The following is a 26,555-nucleotide window of genomic DNA, read 5'->3' on the forward strand; positions in this document are numbered from 1 at the left end:
GCAGTTTTTCCTTTAGTGTTTTTTCCCCCACTCCCCTTCCCTGTGTCCCTCCCGCTACTCTTGTGCTTGTTAAGATCCATATATTCTGCATTTATAGTCGTGTAGCATTTCCATATTTGTGTGATACCTATTGTTCTATTATTACCGCTATTACATTTTTGGCTTATTCCGTGACTCTTTCATTTTCTTTATTAATCAGTGTGTGCTGGAGCCTTTGTTTTAGTTTATAGGATCTTCAGTGGGGTTGTTTGGGCCCACTTTATTCCGTTTGCACCCTGTACTTCATGATTTTTTATTCATTATTTAAAGTGCTGTCTATAATTGTTTAAACCCATAAATATGGTGCAAAGGCAGAAGGGACGTTGCAGCCATGGGTAAGCGCTTCCCTCCACAATGGTCAGCTGCATAGTGCTGGTGAATACTTTCCTGCTCCTCTTCTTACAGATGGAACTCATGATTAAAACAGGGGAGGACCGGGGCAGTATAGTACTTATCTGCGCACTGTGATTAAGCAGTTGAGGGAGACGCTATGAACCACGCCATCAACTTCTATGCTGCCTCTGCAGTGACTGCGGAGAGTGGGCTGCTGGAGCTGCCTGTGGTTAGGGGCCAGTGGTGAAGCCCCCAGACCGCCTTTTGCCTACCAATACCCTAAAGTCTTTGTGGAACCTGAGTGGTCCAGAGACTTCAACTTGAGAACCCTTCTTTCCCTGCCAATACAAGACCCACTTCCTAATAGAAGTATTTCAGCAACATGCACTATAACACTGTGTCGTGGCTTTTCGTTAACCTGGGAACTTATTTGAAAATAAGACTTACATCTCAATATATATGTTTATTTCCTGGAAAGTTATTTTTTGAATAAAGGATATTGATATAGAAATATGTATTTATTAATTTCCGAGACTAGGAAATGTGCTTAGATCTGAGTTCTTGCTTTGATATCTGGTAGTCGTATCGTGACTTTGCCCTCTCTGTGTTATCTATGTTTGTAAATATCTATGTTTGTAAATGTACATTGTAAAGCACTTATATATTCTGTTGTAACTGTTCAGGATTAAACCCAAATGATTTGATAGTTAAAAACTCCCTGTTTTGTTGCATGCACATTACTTTTAGAAGACACAATGTTAACGGTAGTGATTGTTACATTTCTATTTTTTTATGTTTCTGATCGTTAAAGCTAGATTATAGTGTTTTAGTGTGTTAAAAAAAAGAAATACGTCATGCATTCTACATAAAATTGAATAAATGTTTCTATTGAATCTTAAGTAATGCAACATCTCCTAATAATAGTTTTACCTCACTACTCATCTGTGCCTTATCAATCTCTTTCATTCCTTCACTTTTTCCCTACCTTCCTACCCTGTTGGATTTAGCTGTTTTTCAAGTTAGTTATTAATTATATGTTAAAGTAGCTTGTGTTTATTTGGTAAAAAATGTTCTTAGGTTTGAAGAAGACAGGACTTCTATACATCAAAATGTCCATGGACAGCGTAAGAGCTCCATCTATTGGTTCATGTAAAATTGTCAGATGTGCCAGTTATTCACACATTGTGATATTAGAGTCTGGAAATTGCAACATTTTATGTGTATGAATTAGAATATATTTATTGCAAACAATTTGGCACATTTAAAAATATATACTATTCGTTTAAGACCAAGCACTGAAAATCCATAAATTGTTTTATAATGTACTTCTATTTTCATGGTATGCATCATTCACACAAAATGTGTGGATTCAAATGAAATTGTGAAATAATGCAGACAATTATTTTGTGATGAGGGTTGATTTTGTCGTTCTATTACCATACTTATTCACAAGTGCCGAGTATGCTTTGTGGGTATTAAGCAGTTGCTAGTAGTGTCATCATACACTTTGTAAGTAAAATGAAGGTTCAGGGAATAGACATACACATAAAAGAGCACTTTTCACGTTTCTGTCAAACCAAATACTGAATCAAAGTTAAGGTTAGAAAATTATTAACACTTTACTCTTTGTGTGTTTTATTAATTCATTTATTTGTATACAATTGCTGCATTAAATGCTATTCCATTCTATTCTATTTTTCGTACATATGATATGATGTAACATCGCCCCACTGATTTAATGTGTATCATATCTAAGTAGTTGCTTACTTCGTTAGATGCCCTCAGGCATAGCAGATTTATGCAACCGAAGCAAAACAGAAAAAAAGGTTGATTAGAGGCTTCATTCCCCAAATTTCAGGTTTATATGATGAATGATTTATATGAATGACATGAAAGCTCCTAAAAGCAACTTCACTCATTGACAGATGCAACCATGGGGGCTGATATTTTATATACTGTCCTAATGATTATAATATGTACTTTGCACTAAATCCCTTGAATTCTATATATAAATAAGTTCACTTCAAATGACAGAAGGTAAATCATGATTTTAAAGATAATTTTGATCCCCTACTAGGAGTGAATACACCATCAAAGTCACTTACAGTAATAGGGGCATGAAACTGAAGCTTAGAAAAAGAACAAATAGTTATAATGTGAAGCATTAGAAACGTGTGTTGAAAGGCTACTGTAACAGAAAATGTACAAACAGTATTATTTGTATAGTATAGACTGCTTCTTTTTTGTGCTTTACTGTGAATAATTGAAACAGAAAATTAAGAATATATGTAAAGTGATCTTGTTTTTTTATGAATGAGTATGCTTCATTCCTTCTCATTTCACCCTTGTGTACTTGTTAATTGTTTCAGGCCAGAAGATGGAGAGATTCATCCTGAAATCTGTAGGCTTTACATCCAGTTGCAGTGCTGCCTAGAAATGTACACAGCAGAAATGCTGAAATCTATATGTCTTTTGGGATCTCTTCAGCATCAGCGGAAAGGTATATTACAACCCAGATCACAAGTATCGTTTACACAGATAATAAACACTCAAATTAAAAATTAATTTGACTCTTCTAAGTATAGGAGACATTTTTGGCAACAATCATTGCATGTGCACCATGGGTTTTGCTGACTATTAAATTGACATTGATGTTTGAGGTCATCTGGTACTGTGTCATTATATATATATATATTATATATATATATATACATATATATATATATATATAGTACACATATATACATTATTTAAATTATAGTGGGTGAAAAAGGCGACAAAAACCGCCACCATTACCATATAGCCAATAAAGAATATCACTTGTGAGCACATTCACATGTCTTAGACAGGTCTGCAACCCTGCCTTTTACCATTATCACCTAACATACAGTGATTCCACTGCAGCAAGGGATTCTGGGAAATTACATGAAAATGGGCACACAATGTGTCACCTTTTGACTGAAATCCATTTTTACATGTAAACCCTTATAAGCAAATGCTCGCTGTTCACGCAGCTTTTAAGCACAGCATGTAAATTGCAAAGCCAGTACAACCAAACTCACACTAATGAGACCCACAAGGTCAGAACAGCTGTCTGTGAGTGGTTTGACTGGCTTTGCATCTAATCCCATGCTGTGCTTAAAAGCTGTGTGAACAGCGAGCATTTGCTTATAAATATATACAGTTGTGAAAAAAAGCCTGTGGACCCCTTAGGATTTTCACATATTTCAAACCTAAAATGTTATTAGATCTTAATGTAAGTCCCAATAATAGATAACGATAACCTGATCAAAAAATGACAGGAACATGATAGTTTTTCAACATTTATTTATCCAGTGATTTACATTTAACATTTATTTAATGATTCAACATTCAATATCCATGTGCGAAAAAGTATCTGGACATTTAGATTCAGTACCTGGTGGCATCCCCTTGAGCAGCAATGATTTCAACTAAGCATTTCCTGTAACTGCTGGTCAGTCTCTCCCATCGATTTTGAGGAATTTCGACCCATTCCTCCTTAAAGATCTGCTTCAACTCAGTGACATTTGAAGGCTTCCTTACATAGACAGCTTGCTTCAGGTCCGGCCACAATATTTTGATTGGGTTTAGGTCCGAACTTTGACTAGACCATTCTAAAACGTAGAATTCCTTCTTCTGCAGCCATTCTTTTGTAGATCTGCTTGTATGTTTAGGATCATTGTCTTGCTGCATTACCCACTTTCAGTTCAGCTTCAGCACACGGGTGGATGGCCTGACATTCTCCTATAGAATCTTCTGATACAATGCAGAATTTATGGTTGTGTCAATGATGCAAGTCGTCCAGGCCCTGAGGCAGCAAAGCAGCCCCAAACAAACATACTCCCACTACCATGCTTGATGGTTTGGATGAGGTTCTTCTGTTCGAATCTAGAGTTTGGTTTTCGCCAAACATAATATTATTCATTGAGGCCAAAAAGTTCTACCTTTAACTCGTCTGTACAGAGAACATTATTGCAGAAGTGTTGAGTTCTTTGGCAAACTTCAGGTGGCAGCATTGTTCTTTTAAGAGAGCAAAGGTTTCAACTGGCTATCCTTCCATGAACACCATACTTTTTCATTTTTTTTTGATAGTTGAGTCATGAACACTCACATTAGCTAAGGTGAGAGTGGCCTGCAGATCATTGGATGTTACTCTTGGTTTCTTTGTGACTTTCGATATGATTTTCTGGTTTGTTCTTGGAGAAGAATGCTCCTTGGTACAGTAACTGTGGTCTTGAACTTTCTCCATTTCTAGACTGTCTGACAGTGAATTGGTGGAGCCCCAAATCCTTAGAAATGGTTTTGTAACCCTTATATTAATATTGACATATATTAATTATATTAATTTTACATATTTTTGGATTTCTGGAGTGGTGGCAACTTATATATTTGATTGCAATTGAGTTAGGGGTTAATATTAACTCATTGACCGTACCTTGCAGGTTGGAAAGGTGAGTTTGCTAGAGTAGCCATGTGTATTAACCCTGGCTGCATATCTAAGTCAATAGCTCACTTGTGTGCTGTTCGTGACAGATGGTATATAGGGATGGATATAGGGGAGATGTTCATTTGAGGGACCTTTGCGAAGGTGAAAAGTGGGGCAGCTCGCTTGCTGTGTATAACCCTGGTCCCGTATTTATTTATTTATAAAATGTTTTACCTGGAAGTAATACATTGAGAGTTACCTTTCGTTTTCAAGTATGTCCTGGACATAGAGTTATGATGACAAATACATGGTTACAAATACATAGTTACATTAAGTGAACTTGGTTATACATTATATACAAGACGTTGGATGCACAGTTAAATATAATATATGTGCAGCTATGGCTGGTCTGGATATACTGCTGCCCCCCCCTATCACGTATCAGGCCCCCATCTCGGGTTTTACCCTCCTCATGCAGCTTCCTTGAGTTTTTGCTTGTGAGGGAGGAGGAGCGCAGGTGTGCTCAATGGTATATGTGAATAAAAAATAAAGCAAATATAGTGCAGATTGTAGATACTGGTATATATCTGTTAGCTATAAGTAATAGCACTCACAAAACTTATCGTAATCTTAAGCGTGTCAGAGATCCATCTCTCTCTGACTGGAGCCCTTGTGATGAATAAGTATCAGGATATCCCTCAGTAGGTAAGTATGGTGGACATGGAAATGAAAGAGCCACAATAGTACATACTATTTGACCAATATAATCAATAAGAAGTATCAAGAGCAGTTACACTCACATGTTCCAATAAAAAACAGGCATTGGAGAGAACCGTCGCATGCAGAAGGACCCCGTCGGTATACAGCTTCGTAGCGTCTCACTCGCGTCTCACAATTGATTTCCGCGTACGTCACTTCCGTGGTCGCGTCATAGGTGAGGGCGGAAGCGCAGTCTGCCTCTGGAGTCAGCTCCAATATTCCCAGTCCTTCAGCTCTCCGGTTCTCAACGCTAACTCTACGCGTTTCGCTAATTGCTTCGTCAGGAGTTATGTCGCATGGGTCTATCTGCTTACTATATATAGACCCACCAATTAAACAATACAAATGTAATATGTAAATTTTAACCCCCTCGTCGCTCAAACATAGCGCGAGGTCAAAAAATTGAGTGGCAGGAGTGGAGGTGGGACTTGGCCTGTGATTACCCAATCCTGGGTGCAGAACTGGTGCCCTCCCCTTCTGCACTAAGGAAGAGGCAGCTCTAAATTGTAGTCAGTCTGAGTCTCTCCCTCTTGGGATTGAGACGCCCCCTTTAGCCCCTCAGGGGGCTGATGCTAAACACCAGGCAGCTTGGGAGGCCCAAGACTGATAGTGGGCCTAGAGGTCCTGGGACCTGATACAGAAGAATTTATCTGCTGTATTAACATCTACATTTGATATGAATAAAGAAGACTCTGTTGTATATACCTCCTGCCTAAGTCTACAGTCTACTGGGGGAGAGTATGACAGATTGGTTCCACTGCGGGGACTGTCTCCAGCTAAGTTGGGGCCTGTGGTGGATGGAGGTGCTAGTACTGCAGACGAATCAAGCCTAAGACATCCAAAATCTTGTCCTGTTTTCCCCACACCATCGCGGACCCCCAGATCTCCTGCAGCCTACAGGTACAATCTACAAACCCACACCTGGTAACCAGCCAATATCCCAGAGGGAGGGGGGGGGGAAGCGGCGCTACAATTGGAGGCGCTGCTGAGATGCAGCAACACGGCAGGCTTTTAGTGCAGTGCAGTGCAGCACTAAGGAAGGGGGGAATCTCTCTCTGAGGTGTCACCAGGGAGGGTGTTACCTAGACCCTTGCCAAAAATCAAGATTATGTTTGAGGCGTACCCCGAGGCTACTCCAGGGAGCGTGGACATCCTCATAATAAACCAGAACTATGTTGGGGCATACCCTGAGGCTACTCCATGGAGCGTGGATACCCTTTTTCCCAAGAAAAGTGTGTTGGGGCATACCCTGAGGCTACACCAGGGAGCGTGTACCCTCATAGCTCTTAAGGACTGTGCTTTGTTGGGGTGGACCCGGAGGCTTCGCCAGGGAGCGTGAATACTCTTCTATCTCAAGAAAAAAAAATGCTGGGGCGTAATCTGGTGCTTTACCCAGGGAGTGTGGTTACCCGCAATCTTTACCTCATTCAACCCTTGATACGGGCCCCTGAGGCGTCGCCCGGGACCCTGTGTATGTTTTAAGCTGTCTGTTCACTCAAAATGGTGGCTCCTGGACAATGGAACACACCGCATGGATCGGACAGTTTAAAATGGCGTTCCCACCCTCCAAATGGGACCACATGGGCTTGTTTCAAAAGTGCAAGCAAATTTTCTGCAGAGTTGCAAGCTTTCGGCGCCAAGCCGACACCCCGCTCACCACTGTGACTGGCTCAGCTGGAGCCAAGTCACGCACTGTGCTGATTGCCCCTGCTCTAACTTCCACCAGGGGGAGGGGGCACGACAAAGCTAATCAGAGACTGTTCCTATCTTGGGAGGAGCCGGCCACAGGCTGCCCCATCTCAGTTCCACGGAGCTGAGCAAGTGAAAGGAGCTGCAGCATCTCTCTGTTGTATCTTGCCTTTACAATTACTGCACAGAAAAATGTCTACTTGGGGATGAATTGGGGGAATCCTTGATGGAGAAGGATTTAGGAGTGCTTGTAGACAGCAATAGTGCCCAAAGTCATGCAGTAGCTGCAAAGGCAAACAAGATCTTACCTTGCATGAAACGGGCAATGAATGGAAGGGAAGTAAACATTTATGCCCCTTTACAAAGCATTAGTAAGACCACACCTTGAATATGGAGTACAATTTTGGGCACCAATCTTAAGAATATACATTATGGAACTAGAGAGAGTGCAGAGAAGAGCCACCAAATTAATAAAGGGGTTGGACAATCTAACTTATGAGGAGAGGCTAGCTAAATTAGATTTATTTACATTAGAAAAGAGGAGTCTAAGAGGGGATATGATAACTATATACAAATATATTCGGGGACAATACAAGGAGCTTTCAAAAGAACTATTCATCCCATGGGCAGTACAAAGGACTCGGGCCATCCCTTAAGGTTGGAGGAAAGGAGATTTCAACAGCAACAAAGGAAAGGGTTCTTTACAGTAAGGGCAGTTAAAATGTGGAATTCATTACCATGGAGACTGTGACGTCAGATACAATAGATTTGTTCAAAAAAAGGTTGGGCCTCTTTTTAGAAAGGAAAGGTATACAGGGATATACCAAATAAGTAAACATGGGAAGGATGTTGATCCAGGGATTGATACTTTATCCTATATCTATACTTACTTATTGATCCAGAGGAAGGCAAACAAAAACCCCATTAAGGGGGTTTTTGTTTGCCTTCCTCTGGATCAATAAGTAAGTATAGATATAGGATAAAGTATCTGTTGTCTAAATTTAGCATAGGGTGAACTTGATGGACGTACGTCTTTTTTCAACCTTATCTACTACGTAACTATGTACTTTGGAGATATCAACCTTCCACCTACCAGGAGGCTACCTGGTGGTGGAGGTGGATGGAAGGTGCTACCTGCGGTGCTTTTGCCCACAATGTTGTCTCCTGGGGGACTAAGCCAGCCCCACTGCTACATGTCCAAGCTGCGGGGCCTACTATATGCCGCCTGCCAGTTCAGTGCCCGCCAACGCTATTCCGCCAAGAGATCAACCTGTCACACCAACCAGTGCGGCCCTTACGACCTTCACGTCCGCGGACGCATCTGAGGTTCCGTGTACCCCCTTCCATGCTCCAGGGGCCCGTGTGGTCCGGTGACTGCACTAATGCCCATTGCAGTGTCTAAAGTGGTTCCAGGCCAGGAACTCTCGTTTACTGAACCGCAGGGTGAGGAGTCTGTCCTAAAAGAGGCCAGCGCATGTCCCCTGGTGGCGCGGGAGCAGGCCAGCTACCTGCAAATTGTTACCAGCGTTCTTGAAGTGTGGCCGGGCCTGCATTCAGAGGAAGTACCCCTGCTACCAGCTAAAGATGCCGTCTACAGTCAAGAGTCCGTCTACACCACTCTGACAGAACCACGATCCAGCCCACCTGTGGAGAGAACATCCCCTACCTGCGGCTTGCAGTAGAGTCCGGATCCTGAGACGTCTCCTTGGCAGGCCCTGGTGCATCCGGAGCCCCAGAGGAGTCCCACGCCAGCAGAGGACTCCCATTAGAAGGACGTGCCTGTGGTGACTCCAGAGGATCCTGGGACCATCTTCTACTTTCGGAGCGGTGAGGCCCCATCTAATTACTTCCGCCAGGCTCCTGTTGCGACCTACGCTCATGAGGTGCTGGGCTGTGCCTTGTTCGGCTCGAGGAGCAGTGACGCACTTCTGGCGGCATCAGATGTGACGCCACTACCGATGCGGGACCCGTCTCCCTCACGGGATCTCGCGAGCTGCTCTGGGTCCTGATGTCATCAATCCAGCGACTGAGGTGATTGATGGGGGCTGTGCGGAATCCCTTTCGATCATGAGTACCTCCTTATCTCCTGCCAACACCAAGCGATACTTGGCCCGACCCTGAGGAATGGGACGCAGGATCCATGTGGCCCTTGCCACTCCTCCTGTAACAACACCAATGGGCCGGGGTTGGCCCAAGATTGAAGGACTTGCCCAGGACAGTGCTAGGCCCAAAGTCCCGGAGTCTGCTTCCAGTGCCCCTACCAAGGCCTCCTCTGTTCAAGACATTGTTCTTCAGTCTACCCCCTTAGGTGGAGTGGTCCCTAAGGAGCCTCAGTTTTGGATATTGCCTGGACAGGGCAGTGGCTAGAGCTATAGTACTACGCTATCGCCAATCCCACGGGTACAAATATCCATATGTACCCAAGCCGATTATACAGAAAATTGAAGACAACGGTTAAATTGCCTAAATGAAGCCGTGTTAGAATATCTAAGGTCCAAGACTAGTCAACAGGAGTTTATTAATGACTCCAAGGTCTGTACTATGAGAGAGTGGAGCGTGGCAGGAGTATCTTTAAAAATCGGGTAGAACTCTGCCAGCAGCCTGGTTCCCCGAATATACACTTTGTCTGGACCAAAGATTTTGATGGGCGAGTGCTTAAAAAGCCTGACCCTAAGTTCTATTAGTAGGGATCTCTTTATTACCCACGGTGGAAGGGTTTTGTTTGTTATCATCGCTGTACTCAGTGAATGACATCGTACTATTGATGTCTGCCTGACATTGATAGTGGTTAATAAATATGTAGTCTGTTATATAACATCTGTGTTGTATTTCAGACTCCAAGCTGACGGATGGTACCCCAAATTCGGTTTTCAGTGAGGACATGGGATTCTTTCACCAGGGGGAGAGTGTAGCCATGGCTGGTCTGGTTATACTGCTGCCCCCATGTCACGTAAGTCCTGGTATCTGCAGGCTGTGTCAGGCCCCCATCTTGGGTTTACCCCTCACCATGCAGCTTCTTTGAGTGGCAGGAGTGGAGGTGGGACTAGGCCTGTGATTACCCAATCTTGGGTGCAGACCTGTGCCCTCCCCTTCAGCACTAAGGAAGAGGAAGCGCTAAATTGTAGTCAGTCTGAGTCTCTCCCTCTTGGGATTGAGACGTCCCCTTCAGCCCCTCAAGGGGCTGATGCTAAACACCAGGCATCTTCAGAGGCCTCAAGTCTGATAGTAGGCCTAGGTACCATCTAGAGGTCTGGCACCTGATACAGAAGAATGTGTTTGCTGTATTAACATCTACAGTGGATATGAATAAAGAAGTCCCTGTTGTATATACCTCCTGCCTAAGGCTACAGTCTATTGGGGGGAGAGTATGACAGATTGGTTCCACTGCGGGGACTATCTCCAGCTCAGCTGGAGCCTGTTGTGGATGGAGGCGCTAGCACCGGAGACGAATGAAGCCTAAGACATCCAAAAGCCTGTCCTGTTATCCCCACACCATCGCGGACCTTCAGATCGCCTGCAGCCTACAGGTACAAAGCACCAACCCACACCTGGTATCCAGCCAATCTCACGGGGGGGGGGGGGAGGCGGGTAGTGGCGCTACATATTTTATAGGTGTATGTAACAGTTACAGACCAGATTAAAATGTGAGGCCGCTTTAGTTTTGAAAGAACTTATACTGGTGATGGCTGTGAGAGCCTACGGTAGATTGTTCCAGTTGTGGGGCTCACGGTAATAGAAGGAGGAGCAGACAGATACTTTGTTGAACCTTGGGACCATGAACAGTCTTTTGGAGTCAGATCTCAGTTGATAAGTGCTGTATGTGGTAGGGGTGATGAGCTTGTTCAGATAGGTGGGCCCCTCCGTATTCTTATTCTGCATTGTGGAACATGGGTATCACAGATTTTAAGAACTCGGATTGGAAATAGTCGAGTGCGGAATCGAGGTCGGGAATTAAGTTTATTCTGTACTAAGGGCAGCTAGTAGGATCAGCCAGAAACTGTTGTGGGTTAAAGTTTCTAAATGTTCTAGTGAGTAGAACTTTAGGGCTTGATTGGGGTGGTCTGAGTTTTCTTAAACAGTACACTATTGCATAGTCACTGAAAATGTCTGGTAGGATGCCAGACGATTGGATTCTGCTAGGACTAGAGGAGAGAAACCAGTCTAAGAAGGAATGGTTGTGAGATTTCTGGTTTGTCCCTGTGGGTTGCAAAATTAGTTGCGTTAGTTTAAGTGATTTGAGTTGTATCTGGATTTTCTTCTTTTTAGGGTTGAGGTGAGAGGAAATTGAGACAAGAAACTGGGTGATATCAGTCAGGGATTGTAGTGGGGCTTTAGGGGGGCGGTAGATGCCAACAATAAGAACAGGCTTAGAAACGGTGAGGCAGATTTTGTCAACTAGGATTTCAAAACAGGGTGGACTTAGGGTTCAATTTAGCTGTGTAAATTGTAAGGTATCTGCAATATAAAATAACATCCCTCCTCTCTTTGTCATATCTTTCCTAGAAATTGAGTATCCCTTGAATGGGTTTTAGTAGTTAGCCATGTTTCTGTGAGAATGATGGCTTTGGGTTTATGCATAAGGCACCATGCCCTTAGTTCATCCAGTTTGGGCAGCGGGCTCACGATATTTATATGGGCAATAGATAGACCTTTTTGGAATTTTAAAGGGGTATTCTCAGGGGTATGGGACAGTGTTGAAAAGGGAGGGCCTGGTTAAGTTCAATATCACCTGCTAAAGAGAGTAACAGTATAAATAGAAATTTGAGTAGTTGTTTGCAAGTTGTAAATTTGGGATGTTTGCCATTAGAATGAGCGGTGGTTAGTGTGCTGTTTTTCAGAATTCTCATCCAACATTCAGTAGATAGTGCAAGGCTTTTGGGTAATCCAGGGTGGATGATAATATTTGGTGTGGACCAGGAGGGAGGAGTTTGTAGTGGATAGAGAGAGTAACATTTCCATGAAGTCACAATAAAAACAGAGTTGATATAAGTAGTAAGTTCATTATTACAGAGGAAAGTAATGCTGCATGAAGCTGTTGTGAGCCAAGTGAATACTGTATGTGCAGAGTAAACTGCAGAGGTGTACCTTTCCTTGCCAAAATGTTTTGCTGCATTTGAAATGCTATGGTCTGTTCAGGGATTGCAGAGGGATTGGGGAAAGGGAGAAGGATGGGAGAGGTAGTTGTGTGCAGACAAGTGTTGGGAGAGGTTGTGCTAAATAAAGTGTATGGAGGGTTAATTGTGCAGTCAGATAAGCTCACCGTGTGTTGCCTTGTGCAGATGAGTGTGCAGAAGTACCAGCTTCCAGTCCAACTACAGTCTAACTACATATTCTCTTAAAGATGGTCACTACCGTCTAAATACATACTCCCTTAAAGATGGTCACTTTAAGATGCAGCACTCTTAACATGCTAATGATTCCCTGCTAATCCTTCCCTTAAAGTAGTATCAGATGTATATATCTAAACAGTCACATGACCTCCCCCCAATAAATCTGCCTGTTACAAGCTGGACAATTAACAGCACACAATTAACAAATCAAGTTTGCTATTGTAAACATACTAGAGATCCATAATACAGACAGAGTGAGGTGATGCTTTAAAACTGGGGGTTACAGATGAATCAATGAGCTAACATGTCAGAGATCAATAATACAGACAGGGTGGGGTGATGCTTTAAAACAGGGGGTATGCAGGTCATGTGCTCACAGGTGTGCCACACGTGACTCCAAACATAATGTTTCTCATTGAGGCCAAAAAGTTATATCTTTTGACTTGTCTGTCCCATGAACATTGTTCCACATGTGTTGTGGATCATATATATGCTCTTTGGTGAACTTCAGACATGCACTAACATTCTTTTTAGAGAGCAGTGTTTTCCTCCTGGCTAATCTTCCATGAGATTTATTTTGATCGTGGTATGACATGTTTCCACACACCTGTATGGTGAATACCCAACTCACAAAGTTTCTGATCTTTATATATGGTGTTGTCTACCAAATGCCCACCTGATAATCTACCTAACTATTTAAACACCTGATTCTAATTATCCCCTTTCATTTAGCTGATAAAACCAGGTTTTCGCTTACTTTTGCACATGACTCTTAATTACTCATTATTTGTCTTATTCATATACCAATTTATTTCAAAAGATATGGAATTGGTTAAGAAAAACCCTATTGCATATTTAAGAAAAGAAGGTTATCATGGAGAAACTATGGAATCTCCATAATTATCATTGAGGTTCACAAACTTTTTCTCACCACTATGTGTATGTATATATAAGTATAGCATTGATGTTAAATCCAAGTAAACATAACTCAACCCCAACATGTACAGTATATCACCATAGGCTCTGTTATCTGACTGTACATTTTGTTGTGCAAGCGTAGATAACCAATGTTGGACTTGCCCATCACATTAAGGAAAAGGAAAATGAATCATGAACAAATATAATGATGTAACAATAAAGGGTTCCCTCAAAATGATCTTTTGTTAATTAATTTTGGTAATCATTGTATAAAATTAATAATTTGTAATCTATAGTCTAAATCCCATTATAATTATGAACACTAGAGGGCACTGTTGTTTTTCTGTACTAGAAAGCTAGTCTTGACATCAGAATCTTTATTCATTCAGGTTAAAATAATTTCTCAGTTACAGTTGATTTCTTGTTTAGATAATTTAATATGTGTTGTTTTTTTTTTCTGTATGCTGTTATTTTATTGGTGTAACCCCCTTTCCCTATGCCTAAGGGAAACCGCGGGAGATTATGTGTGCTGCTGTTACCTGTGAGGCTCACAGGAGGCCAAAGCCTCTGTTCTGGGGAGCCTGGGGTGATATATCTCGTGGTGCAGCGCCTCCACCTATGAGGATCACAGCGTAAGCGGGATTACTCCACATAGGAAACAATATACTCCGTAATAAACAATATCACACCAGATGTTATACAACTTATCTTTACTGTGACCCCACAGTATGGCAAAAAATACAGTACACAATCCAATAACCCAATAACACAGTAACACAGTACCCCTGTGTGTTCCCCCAAAGTACTGAGGGTGCCCTGGGCACCTAGAGCCCCGGTGCCGCAGAACAATTCCCTCCCCAAAGTATGTGAAGGTAGCGCTACCCTTCCTGAGCTGTAGTGGTGCACGGTGGGTACCTTCCTGGCTACGACCAGGGAATTAGGGGGATCCTCTGTCAACAGAGCCGCATCCGTGTCCCACGATGCAGGGTCTGCAAAATTCCCCTCATGCCTTACAGGTGGTGGTCCCGTGTGGTCTCATCCGAAAGACACAGGTCGCCGCGTGGATGTCCATCTGATGGCATGGGTGTTGGATCTCTAAGAGGGAAGATGCCGCAAGCATCTCTGGCAATTGTGTTCCATGGAGTCCCTGTCTAGGGCCTTCCCTACAATACTGCACTATATCTGTGATCGGGGCCTGACTGGGGCCTAGGGGCAAAGTTCTGGCCTAGTCCAGGGACTTACTAGCTCCCTGGAAACATCTGTCCTCTTTGTGGCTCCCTCTGGACTACTCTCATGCTTCCTGGTCCACGGATGATATCGAGAGGCTTTCAAAATGGCCACTCGTGCCTCATTGGCCATGACATCCCATGTGACCTATCCCCACACCAGTTGTAGTTCCGCTTGGTACTTGCGGAGCCATTCCAAGATGGCCACCGCAACATTCCTCCGATCCGATCCGACGGAGCTTCGAACCACCCTGGGCACCAGCGGGCCGATGCAGGGCAGCTCCCCCCACTTGTGGGCAGGTAAGTGGGAGCCCGCTACACCCTCCCCCTGGGGAAAACTCCATTGTCTCCACATGAGAAACTTATGCTATACAATTCCTTTATATAATGGAAAATGCATACAATATACAACTTAATTCAGTACAACATCTAAACAATGTTAAATATTTCGGTCAGCATCGTCATTATAGATGCAAACCTGCTCCAAGATCACTGTTGAGACTCATAATGGGGTGCCCACAGTGAATCATACACCACTCTCGTTGGAGGGCGTCTCACTCGCTGACTACGGCGAGTTTCTTTTTCTGCAACTTCTTGGTTGGAGATGCTACCACTGGCTTGAGGCCCTGGCTATTTTATAAGGTGTGACTCAGTCTCTTAACAGTCTCTATTCGGTATAAAGCTCGGATTCCTTGGGTCAAGAGGTCGACTTGTTGAAGCCGTTGGAGATGGCACATGAATGACAGGACCATTACCCAATTCTTCCTCTGGTGCGGCCCACCAGTCTCCAATTGTATTTGAAGAAGTTCCTTCCATTGGATTCTGATTCTCTTCAAGTAATAGATCCGGAATCCCGCTGGAATCTTACCGTTCCATTGATGACATTATGGGCAATGGATCAGGATTGCAACCCCCAACTGGGGGAATCGGTAGCAAATGGTTCCAATGCCATACTTTTATCCGCCCCTCTTGATGTTTGATACGATATACAGGGAGGCCAGGCATCTGCGACTTCATCGCAAAGGGAGCCTCTCACCATCGGTCAGCTAACTTGTGTTTCCCCGGTATTCCCAGATTCCACAAGAGAACCTTGCCTCCAGGCCGAAGTTCCTGATAGCGTACTTTACAATCATACCTCCTCTTGTTATTTTGATTCAGTTTGGCGGTGGCTTCTTCCGCCAACTGATATGCCCAATGGAGGTTGTCTTGCAGTCTTTTTACGTACTAATAATGGGTCATGTTTGGTACCGTGTCGGTGGACACTCTTAGACGGATAGCCATAGGTAGTCTAGCTTCTCTGCCGAACATCATGAAGTATGGTGTGAACCCAGTGAACTCATGCCTCGTACAGTTGTAGACATGTACCAAGTGCTCTACATGTTTGCTCCACCCAGCCTTCTCAGAGTCCTGTAGGGTACCCAGGATGTCTAGTAAGGTTTGATTGAATTGCTCCGGAAGGGCATCTCCTTCAGGATAAGGGGTAGTGTGAGACTTCTCGATATTAAGCAGCTTCAGTAGCTCTTTGATCAGCTTGCTCTCAAAGTCACGCCCCTGATCTGAGTGCATCCGATTGGGTAGACCGTAATGAACAAAGTACTTTTCCCACAGTACTTTAGCCACCGTGAGGGCCTTTTGATCTTTAGTGGGTGGGCGTATAAGGTATAATGATCCGTTATCACGAGACCATTCCCGATGCCCCTCGAGTCTGGTTCGATACATAGGAAGTCCATACAAACTAGGTCCATGGGACCAGAGCTCTTCAGATGGCCCATTGGAGCTGCGCGTATAGGCAGTGTTTTCCACTGTATACACTGCAAGCATCTCTGGCAATGGTGTTCCACAGATTCCCGCATTTTGGGCCACAAGAATCGGTCTCTTATGAGTCCGAAGTTCTTGTCCAATCCCCAGTGGCCCGTTGTCATCATGTAGGGACCTTAGAACCTGGTACTGCAATCTTTTCAGCAGAACTAGTTGTCTCCTATGTGGGTGGTTGTGATACGGGATGACTCAATAGAGGAGGCCATTGTCGATTAGAAATTTGTCCCACTCCCTCATGAGGATAGCGACCGTTTCTACGGGAGTATGCTTCACTAAGGAGAATCTTTCCTTGGGTGGGCCGACGTAGGGCTCCAGCCACAGGATCTCGTTTCTGAGCCATAACTAGCTCTTTCCACCTCATTATGGAGTCTTGAGTTATGGACATGGATTCTGGATGGCAGTATGCCGCAGGGAGTGCCCCTGTCTGGCATCCCAACGAGTCCAACACACGGAGTTCAGAAGAAAAGGCTACCTTGTTCTCCACTATAGCCACTGTGGAGCACATTGCACGAATCCCGGAACCAGGAATCTCTTCCCATTCTCCATCGTCATGTGCTGAGCTCAATCCGGGTCTTCGGGACAGAGCTTCGGCTCAGACAATCAGGGTACCCTGCTTGTATTTTAGGGTGAACTGGTAGCTGGATAGGGCGGCCAACCACCTGTGACTGGTGGCATCCAATTTGGCGGAGGTCAGGATGTAGGTCAACGGATTGTTGTCAGTCCGTACCTCGAAGAAGACCCCATAGAGCGTAGCAGCTGAAGCGCGAGAATGGCCTCTGCACGAGGAGCAGGAGCGGCCCATAATAAGGTCTCTGCAAAGGGAGAATGCAGGTCTCAGGAACAAGGCAGGGCTGGCACTGGGGATCCAGTGCTTCAGCACAGGAACTGGATAGCAGACCTCTGCCTGGGGTGAATGCAGCAGGTCTCAGGAACAAGGCAAGGCTAAGGCAATGTAGCTTGTGGCAAATACAGTTACATCCAAGTGAATCTTGGGTTGTGCTCAGCAATGAGGGAAAGGGAGAGGCCAGTATAAGAAGGGCAGATTGCCAATCCCAAGACAGGGGTGTGTGGGAATTCCTCCAATGCCAGAGCAGAGAAACAGAGCTGCAGTGATTGCAAGCACAGGTGATAGTGATAGCAATTCCAAGGGGATGTCTGTCTGAGAGCTCACCAACTCTGCAAGAGTGAGCTCCAAACAAACCCAGGAGTGGATTCCTCACACTCTGTTAGCAGAGCCACATCCTTGGTCCAACGATGCAGGGTGTGCAAAATTCACCACACGCCTTACAGGTGGTGGTCTCGTCTGAAGGCCACAGGTCGCAGCGTGGACGTCCATCCGACGGCGCGGGTTATGGATCTCTAAGAAGGAAGAGTCCCTGTCTAGGGCCTTCCCTACAATACTGCACTACAATTGTGATCTGGGCCTGATTGGGGCCTATGGCAAAGTTCTGGCCTAGTCCAGGGGCTTTCTAGCTCCCTGGAGGCATTCGTCCTCTTTGCTGGCTCCTTCTGGACTACTCTCATGCTTACTGGTCCGCGGAGGATATCAAGAAACTCTCAAAATGGCCACTCGCACCTCATTGGCGGAAATGGCCCATGTGACCAATCCCCACCCGAGGCTTCTGGGAGTTGTAGTTCCGCTTGGTTACTTGCAGAGCCATTCCAAGATGGCCACCGCAACTTTACCCCGATCCGATCTGACGGAGCTTCTAACCACCCGGGGCACCAGCGGATCGATGCAGGGCAGGTCCCCCCACTTGTGGGCAGGTAAGGGTGACCTCGCTACATGGGTCTATCAGAAATCTAATAATAAATCAAACCGCAAGTTAGACAGTATTTTCGACTCTTGGTTCTTTCAAAATATAACTTTATTTCATAGAAGCACTTAGAAGCATATTTCCACTTGACAAGTCTTATAGTTCTCATCCCAGATACAGCCACCCTGGTTAATAACTTTTCATTTTTTTTTTACCTTGGCATGTCTATGTAGCTGAGGTATGATACAACACCAAAAGGTAATTTAGTCCAGAGAAACATGAAGTTACACCACCAGCAATCCCTGGGCCAGGGACACAAGTCTACAAGGCTTGTGGCCCATATTATACCATTTGCACTTTACTAAGAAAGGTTGTGCTTGTCTCTTTCTTTCTTTTACTACAAGTCTACACCTAAGCCTTGGGTTGTTGAGTAAGGGGAGTTGAGGAAGCAGCACTGCTCCCATTTGGCTCGGTGCTCCCCTGCTGATGGTTGCCCTGACCACATGCATCCCCCTTGTCCTGCAGCTATCTAACAGATAGTAGCACACTCAATTAGATTCATAGCATGTTCAGTGCTTCAATTTTAGGTTCTGGTTGGACCCAAAACGTTGCTTTGTACTCTGTGTGCTGCCATCTTTTTGATTGTAGGGTAAATTATCAGTGTGAGCCACACTGCTGTGGGTCGGCACTTTGTACTAATTTGTCTGACCTACTCTCTCTTTCTTATGGTCCCTATTATTCTGCCAAGTTAATTTACTTTTACATGGGGCACTATTGGCTATATTTAGTTTTGATACATTGACCCTAGAGACTAGGTATCCCTTTTTTCCATCTAGTGGCTCAGCAAAATAAATACACTTGGCATTTACATACTTATTTCTTATATGTATGCTTGGTGATCTAATCAGAATAGAAATATAAAAATATCCAACTGAAAAATGTACAGAAAAAAATACTGTTAATTTTAATGTTATTTTCTTTACTTTATATATTGTTTTTGTTTATGTATAAATATATTATTATATATTATTATTATTATTAACCAGATGCACTTCATGGTACATAATTAAAAAACTTATATCAGCAAATCATTGTTAGTCTATGTTTAGCACCTTTCTTTTAAAGCTGTTGCATTACAAATATATCTGTTAACAAAAGAAATATATTAAGATATTAATATGTTTTTTAACATGATTTGCTTCCACTGAATTGATGGTGCATTTGATTTGTAAGTCTCTTTGTGTAAGGAATCGGCGGCCACGTCCCTTGCGGCGTGACTCCTCCTTACCCACTACCAGTACTGCCCCTGCCCCCCGTCGCTACCCATGCCGCCGTCCAGTGCATACCTTGAACTCTACCGCCGCCATCTTGGATTCTGGCACTGGTGTTACAGACTCTCAGCTGTGCTCTACTACTTCCTGGTCTATCAGCCACTCACGAGCTGCTCCTCGACACGCCCCCGCCATGCCCCTCGTCCGGATTGGTCACTGTCGCTTTAAATATCCTGCTTTTCCTTCACTTCCTTGCTCTGCATATCTCCTTGCTACCTGTGTTGCCTGGAACCTTTGTCGTGCTCTCTTGTGTTTATTTCCTACAGCTATTGACCCGGCTCGTCTGAATACCGCCTCTGGCTCCTGAACTCGGCTTTCCCACAGACTACTCTAACCTCTAAGACCCTCGGACTCTGCTACGGATTTTGACTACGGAACTTTCTATATCCTCGGACACGGCAAGTACTTGACCATTCTTTATCTACATCCAAGCCTGGCTACGCTACTACGCCACATCCCGGACACGCCCCCTCTGCGGTCGGTGCGTATACTCTACATCCCACCTCAGTACAGGGGACCGGTCTGGTCTGCGGGCTGCACAGCGTGACACTTTGGAGGTGTATGTCTTCAAAAAAACAAACTTCCAGTAGAAGTTTTTAATTTACGTACCTGATGCCAGGCTCCACCTTAGTAGATATGTGACTACATTTAGCATCATTCCGTTCTCTGAAATGGCTAGGTTATATAGCAACAATAGTGTATGCTGCCTGATTGAAAACAAAAGTTATTTCATGTTTTCTAAAGCTTTATGATGTACATGAATATGTGCATAGAATTCGACTTATTTTCTACATAATCACTAACATTGCAATGTTTTATATACTGCATGTGAGTAGCCCAGAAAGGTAGGGCATAGAGCTTTTTATTACAGATTTTAGATTGTTCATTGGCTTTATACAGTAGATCTTATGTTTTAAGAAATAATGAAGGTGGAAAAGGCATGTTACCTTCAAATTTCATCTCTTTGGAAGAAATAACAATTCATGAAATTGGCATTGTAATTGTTTTTTGGTTTACAGTTACACTGCATAATTACAGTAATGAATCACCAATTTGAACTAATTATGCGAATAATAATAATAATAATTATAAAAAAATGCTTTCTGTTCTCCAATACTGTACATTGCAGGCCACTTATTGCAGGAATTATGGGGTGAATCAAATTCCTTCAAAACCCAGCATGAAATCACGATTATTACTATCCAAGTCCAGTCTATGACAGATGAGAGCTTTTACTCTGACATGGATAAAATGCGACAGATGTTTGGGGGGGGAATTAATCCTCTGTCAAAACTACTCATAAAATAGAACCTGCCCATCCTTGTTTTCATTAAATGGCAAACCCTAGTAGTTATACAAATTATACTGGGGTTATCTGGTAAACCTGCATGATTGTTTTTGAGTGGTAATACTGTACCGCAGGATTTTTCAACCTTCTCCTACATGACTATTGGTATAACCAATATTTATTATATATAACATAATTCATTTTGTATTCATCATTCAGACCCACCTTTCAGTCATCCATATAACCTATGCAAATAAACATTTAGAGAATTCTGCAAAATACAGAGGTATGCGTCCTACAAATGAACATAACCTAGTTCCAAGCACGCATTTCTACCCTCCTCACTTAGTCATAATAGTTTTTAAGTTAAACTTAAAGTCAAGGCTGAGGACTTCGGTTTATGTTTAAATAATGATACTGAGAATATTAATTAGTAGTGGAAGTATGATATTATTATATAATTAAAAACCTAACCTTTTACTTCCTTTTTAAAAGAAAAAAAAATATTTAAAAAAAAAATGGTGTCCTGTTCTATTATTATAATATACAGAATGAACCTTTAAGTGTTTCTGATAGTTATTAAACCCTAGGTTTCAGATCTTTTGAAATCGAACACAATGCCACTATTTTAAAGGCCATTGAACCTGTGCTGCACATACATTATTATTTTGGGCCGGCCTTAGAGCAAGGCAGTTAGTTACCTTGGACCCTGTGCTTTTGGGGGCCCACAGCGCTCCCTCCTCTCCCTCAGTCGGCACCAGGATCCCACTTCTGCCCGACTGTAGTAGGAAGCTGGGGAGTCCCCGGACCGACGCAGGACCACTCCTCACCCAAAGGTAAGCGTGTCACCCAAAGGTGTGTGTGTTGTGAGAGGTGTGTCTTACCTTCACCAGAGAGGACCTCCTTCTGTAGCGTCGCATTGTCATGGTGACCCAACATCAAATGACGCCGTGACATCACACGGTGACGCGTTGCCATGACAACGCGGCGTCACATGCCGCCGTAACATTACGACACTGCATGGGGAGGACTGCTCTTAAAGGTAAGTACCCCCACTACTTCCAATGGATGCCTTAGGCCCCGCAAAAGCTAAGGCCGGCCCATTTTCATGACAAATGGTGGTGACCGTAATAAAACTTGCCAAATTATTTTAGAAAAACTGAATACCATAACTAAGCCAGCGGGTGCTTTATTCAACTACAAGTTACATTCCACATCTTATAAAAGCCATATGTTATGTAACATATTTTTAGAACGAAACCAAACTGAATACATAACCCCATTGATCAATCTTCTGATTTTTACTCCACAGATTCTGGTGGACGAAGTAAGAGAAGGAAACTGACAATATTCATTTTTCTTTGTTCACCATCCTCTTTACTCCTGTTTTAGCTGCTTCACCCCTACAAATGACATGTGTAAACATACACTGTACATACTGTACATATAAATGAATAAAACTTAATGAGACTGCCACTGTGGGCTGACTGGGACTGAGACTGCTGCATATGAACAAAAGAGAGAAAGCCCTCACGTGGACTTTTCCTGGTGATTTAATAAAGCATAGTCGACGTTCCGGTCCTGCCCGTCTTGAGAAAGGTCCTGGGTGGGAGTTAAATGTCGGCCATAGTTTATTAAATCATCAGCAAAATTCCACGTGAAGGCTCTCTCTTTTTTTCATACAAATAAATTCACAGAATATAAGGACCACTTGGCCTACTTAGCCCTGCACATATTTTCTCCAAATCATGTAACCGAGTGAGGATACTGCCTTTGTGCAGCTTAACCTAGTTCAAGGCCCAGTGTCTACTCTCCTTGTGAGCTTTGACAAGTCACTTTGTCTCCCTGCACCTGAGGCACTAAATATTAGATTGCAGGGCTCATTCTGCATGGAAAATTCTTTGCACAGAACTGATGAGTATGAGGTGAATGCTCTATAATAAATATTATTAAAACTATAAACCGCACCTGATCCACATTTTTATTTACTCTTTCTCATGCCGTAGAAGTTCCTTATGCCCAATCCAATCATTTTTATTTATTTCACTGTATTTTCCCCTACTACTTCTGCTGTTCTGCTGAAAGGCTGTTCAATTCATCTATCAATATTTCAGTAAGTTTATGTTGATGTCTTTATGTTCGTGTAAACCTAATATCATTTTCATCTTTTTTCTTTGGTCTTTCTCCACTTTGATTTCATCCTTATGGAGATAGAACTATACACAGTATTGCAAGAGAAATGTAAAATGGTATTTCTACTCCCATCACTCTGCTCATAATCGCTCTTCAAATGTCTTACTGACCAACCCTGCTGCTTTGTGACATTGTTTGGCCACTGTTTTGTGTTTAGACATAATCGCTAAGTCCCTTCCCTCCTTGTTAGCTGTTAGTTGGTAGTTGTCACCGTAATACTTTTTAGGCATGTATTCTAACTTTGGGGATCAGTGACCCAGACGTATGGATTTGCACTTTTTAGCAGCAAACTTTAGCACGCCATACTCTTGAACACGCCACTTCTGCCCAAAATGTAAAAATTCTTTTAGAAACTTCCCAGTATAACAACATGAAATGATAGTTCTTAGAAAGAAGGAAATGCAGAATGGCACATGTATGAAGTACTAGAAGGTTTAAGCAACATGAGGTTATTTTAATCTAAGATGTTTTTTTCTTAAATGAGTAAAGTCATTTTCATTAAGTACTGATGTTTTACAGTCGGTCATTAACTTGATTACACTACCCCACATAGTACTTTAGGGTTTTTCTTAATATCTAAACCAGGAAGTCACTTAAAACTGAAATTGTTGTAGTCAGAGCTCCAGGGACACCCAGGTACCAAAGCTATCGGCAATTTGTATACAAAGGACTGCACACATGGTCGCCAGGGTCAGCCCTGCTCCAGTGGCCGATGGAAAGGCAAAACTTCATCACTAGATCATATTACAGCTTTCATTGTTTCCCTGGTGATCATATTAAAAACATAGGTTTACAGATACATTTAACGGGTTGGACCATTAAAAGAAATATCTATGAGGGGATTGCTGCTTTAAGTTCTAAAGAGGTATTCACCTTTTTAAAAGACGTTATACTTGAAACTCATACTTAAATGTAAACTCTGTTAGATTTGAAATACATTGCAAGGTTTGTTTGGGATTTAGAACCAGGTATGCCTCTGATCTGTTAGACTTGGAGCTGCAGCTATGGGTAACAGGGCTGGGAAAATCCACTTGTCCCGGTCTTGAAACTCAGGATAGACAAGTAAAAAGTGTAGCTACATTTTTAAGAATCAAATGACTAATTACTTAAATTACCGAGTTGTGATTGGACTGCGTAGTTTAAGGCACAAAAATTGCAGTGTGCATGCAGGGGGTGTGGCTGTAGCTTCCACACAAGCGCACCAAAATAACTTCCGTCGTTGGACTGCATGCCTAGATGCAGCAGCAGGCACAAGGTACAGTATTGTGGGAGCTACCTGTAGTTTGGAGGCTCCGGCTGTGAGTGACAGTTACTTTGACTGCATGCTCTGCAGTTTCGTGTCTTTTCACAGTCAGAAGGCAGCTACATTTTTCACTCAGGCCTCGTTGACAGAGGCAAGGACAAGAGTGTTTATTATATAGGGGGGAGTGGAGGGGCCTGTGTGGGTTATATGAAGTTATATGAAGGAGTTGGTCTGTTAAGTGTAGGCCAGTAATTCATGTATAACGTTTGGTGAACTAGTTACTTTTGACTGGGATTGTTGCACCCGATGGGTGATATTATTAAGAGCTGTAGTTTTGGACGCAAAATTTAAGGAGAGCAGTTCTGTAGCTTCACTGGTTCCTACTGCCCTCTCTGAGTCTGGAACATGGAGGCAGACAGAGATGTCATAAGAAACTAAAGAGTCCCTTGGGCACAGGGACAGAGAGGAGAAAGAAAGACAGGCACAAAGGCGTAAAACAAAAAAGGATTTGAGTTGAGAAAAAGAAGGTAGGTAGAGTTCAGGGACAGAAAGAGTAGAGAAAAATGTGTGTAGAAATTGAAGGTTTTTATATTCCCCTTAACTCCTCTCTCAATGGGAAAATAATAGACAAAAAAATATAGCTGTAGCCCCCACTCCCCCGTGTCTAGGGTGACTATGTGTGGTGCGTTATGTGTTGGGCTCACAGGAGGCCTGATCCTTCCCTGCAAGGAGCCAATGGTGTATCTGATATGTGTGATGGCAGCGCCTCCACCTGGGAGGGATCAAGCACAATTGGATAACCCCGGTCCAGGAACACACAGTAGAGAAGTGATATACACACAGTGTTATAACAGATGGCGGGCCTTGTAGTCGTACCGCCGTTTGTTGCAAGCATTCAGACGAGATGATGCTTTCTCCGTTAGTTGGTAGGCACGTTGCAGGCTTTCTTGGAGCCATTGTACGTACTTATAGTTCGTCCTGTTAGGTACCCCGTTGGTAGATACCCTCAAACGGATGTCCACAGGCAGCCATGCCTCTCGCCCGAGCATTAGGAAATATGGAGTGAATCCGGTGGATTCGTGTCTGGTGCAATTATACGCGTGCACTAATGACTCCACATGTTTGCTTCACTCAGTCTTCTGAGAGCCTTTAAGGGTGGCGAGCATGTCAAATAGGGTTCGGTTTAACTTCTCCGGCAGAGCATCCCCCTCCAGATGGTAAGGAGTTGTTCGGGACTTGTCGATATTCAGTAGCTTCAGCAACTCTCGATGAGCTTGCTTTCAAAGTCCCGCCCTTGATCTGAGTGTAGGTGATTTGGTAGCCCATAGTGTATGAAGTACCGTTCCCATAAAATCTTAGCCACTATAATAGCTTTCTGGTCTTTGGTCGGGAAGGTTTGGGCATAGAGGGTGTAGTAGTCCGTGATCACAAGCACATTCCCGATGCCCCTCTAAGCTGGCTCAATACATAGAAAGTCCATACATACGAGGTCTAAGGGACCGGAGCTGTTCAGATGGGCCATTGGAGCGGCTCTGGTAGGCAGTGCCTTCCTCTGTATACACCGCGAGCATCTGCAGCAATGGTGTTCTACCGCTCGCATTATTACGGCGACCATATCGGTGGGAGCCCGTCTCACTAATGAGGGGTTGTCTTGCTGAATGGCCTGGTGTATAGCTCCAGCCACTGGATCATGTATCTGGCGCATCACCAATTCTTTCCAGGGGATGATGGCAGCAGGGAGTGCCTTAGATTGGCATCCCAGAGAGAACGCCATTTTGTCCTCTACTATGGCGGCCGTCGAGCACATGGTCCAAATCCCAGGCCCAGGGATTTCTTCCCACAGACCGTTGTCAGTTTTGTACTCAGCCCAGGTCTCCTGGACAGATCATCGGCTCTGATGTTCAAAGGCCCCGGTTTGTGCTTCAAGGTAAACTGATAGTTGGAAAGGGCCACTAGCCACCGGTGGCGTCCAGTTTGGCGGACGTCAAGATATAAGTCAACGGGTTGTTGTCCGTTTGTACTTCGAATGCAACTCCATACAAGTAGTCATGGAGTTTGTCAACAATTGCCCACTTGAGGGCGAGGAATTTCAGCTTGTAGATGGGGTAATTTTGCTTGCTGGGGGTCAAACTACAGCTCACATACGCCACGAGGCGAAGACCAGTAGGGTATTTCTGGTGCAGT

The 26,555-nt window shown here is 43.6% G+C and overlaps 1 protein-coding gene across 3 annotated transcripts in view; it reads left to right on the forward strand.

The window, feature by feature from the left end:
• The window catches only part of RGS7BP (regulator of G protein signaling 7 binding protein), a 176,903-nt gene that overhangs the window by 127,095 nt on the left and 23,253 nt on the right, over window positions 1-26,555 (forward strand). For 2 of the 3 annotated variants that reach the window (XM_075589908.1, XM_075589924.1), the window contains 2 exons: window positions 2,742-2,872; window positions 22,248-22,262. In XM_075589908.1, coding sequence (XP_075446023.1) covers window positions 2,742-2,872; window positions 22,248-22,262 — 146 coding nt within the window. The remainder of the gene's footprint in view (window positions 1-2,741; window positions 2,873-22,247; window positions 22,263-26,555) is intronic. The other variant, XM_075589916.1, reaches the window with a different exon arrangement.

Source organism: Ascaphus truei, chromosome 1 (genome assembly GCF_040206685.1).
Source record: "Ascaphus truei isolate aAscTru1 chromosome 1, aAscTru1.hap1, whole genome shotgun sequence".
Taxonomy (NCBI): domain Eukaryota; kingdom Metazoa; phylum Chordata; class Amphibia; order Anura; family Ascaphidae; genus Ascaphus; species Ascaphus truei.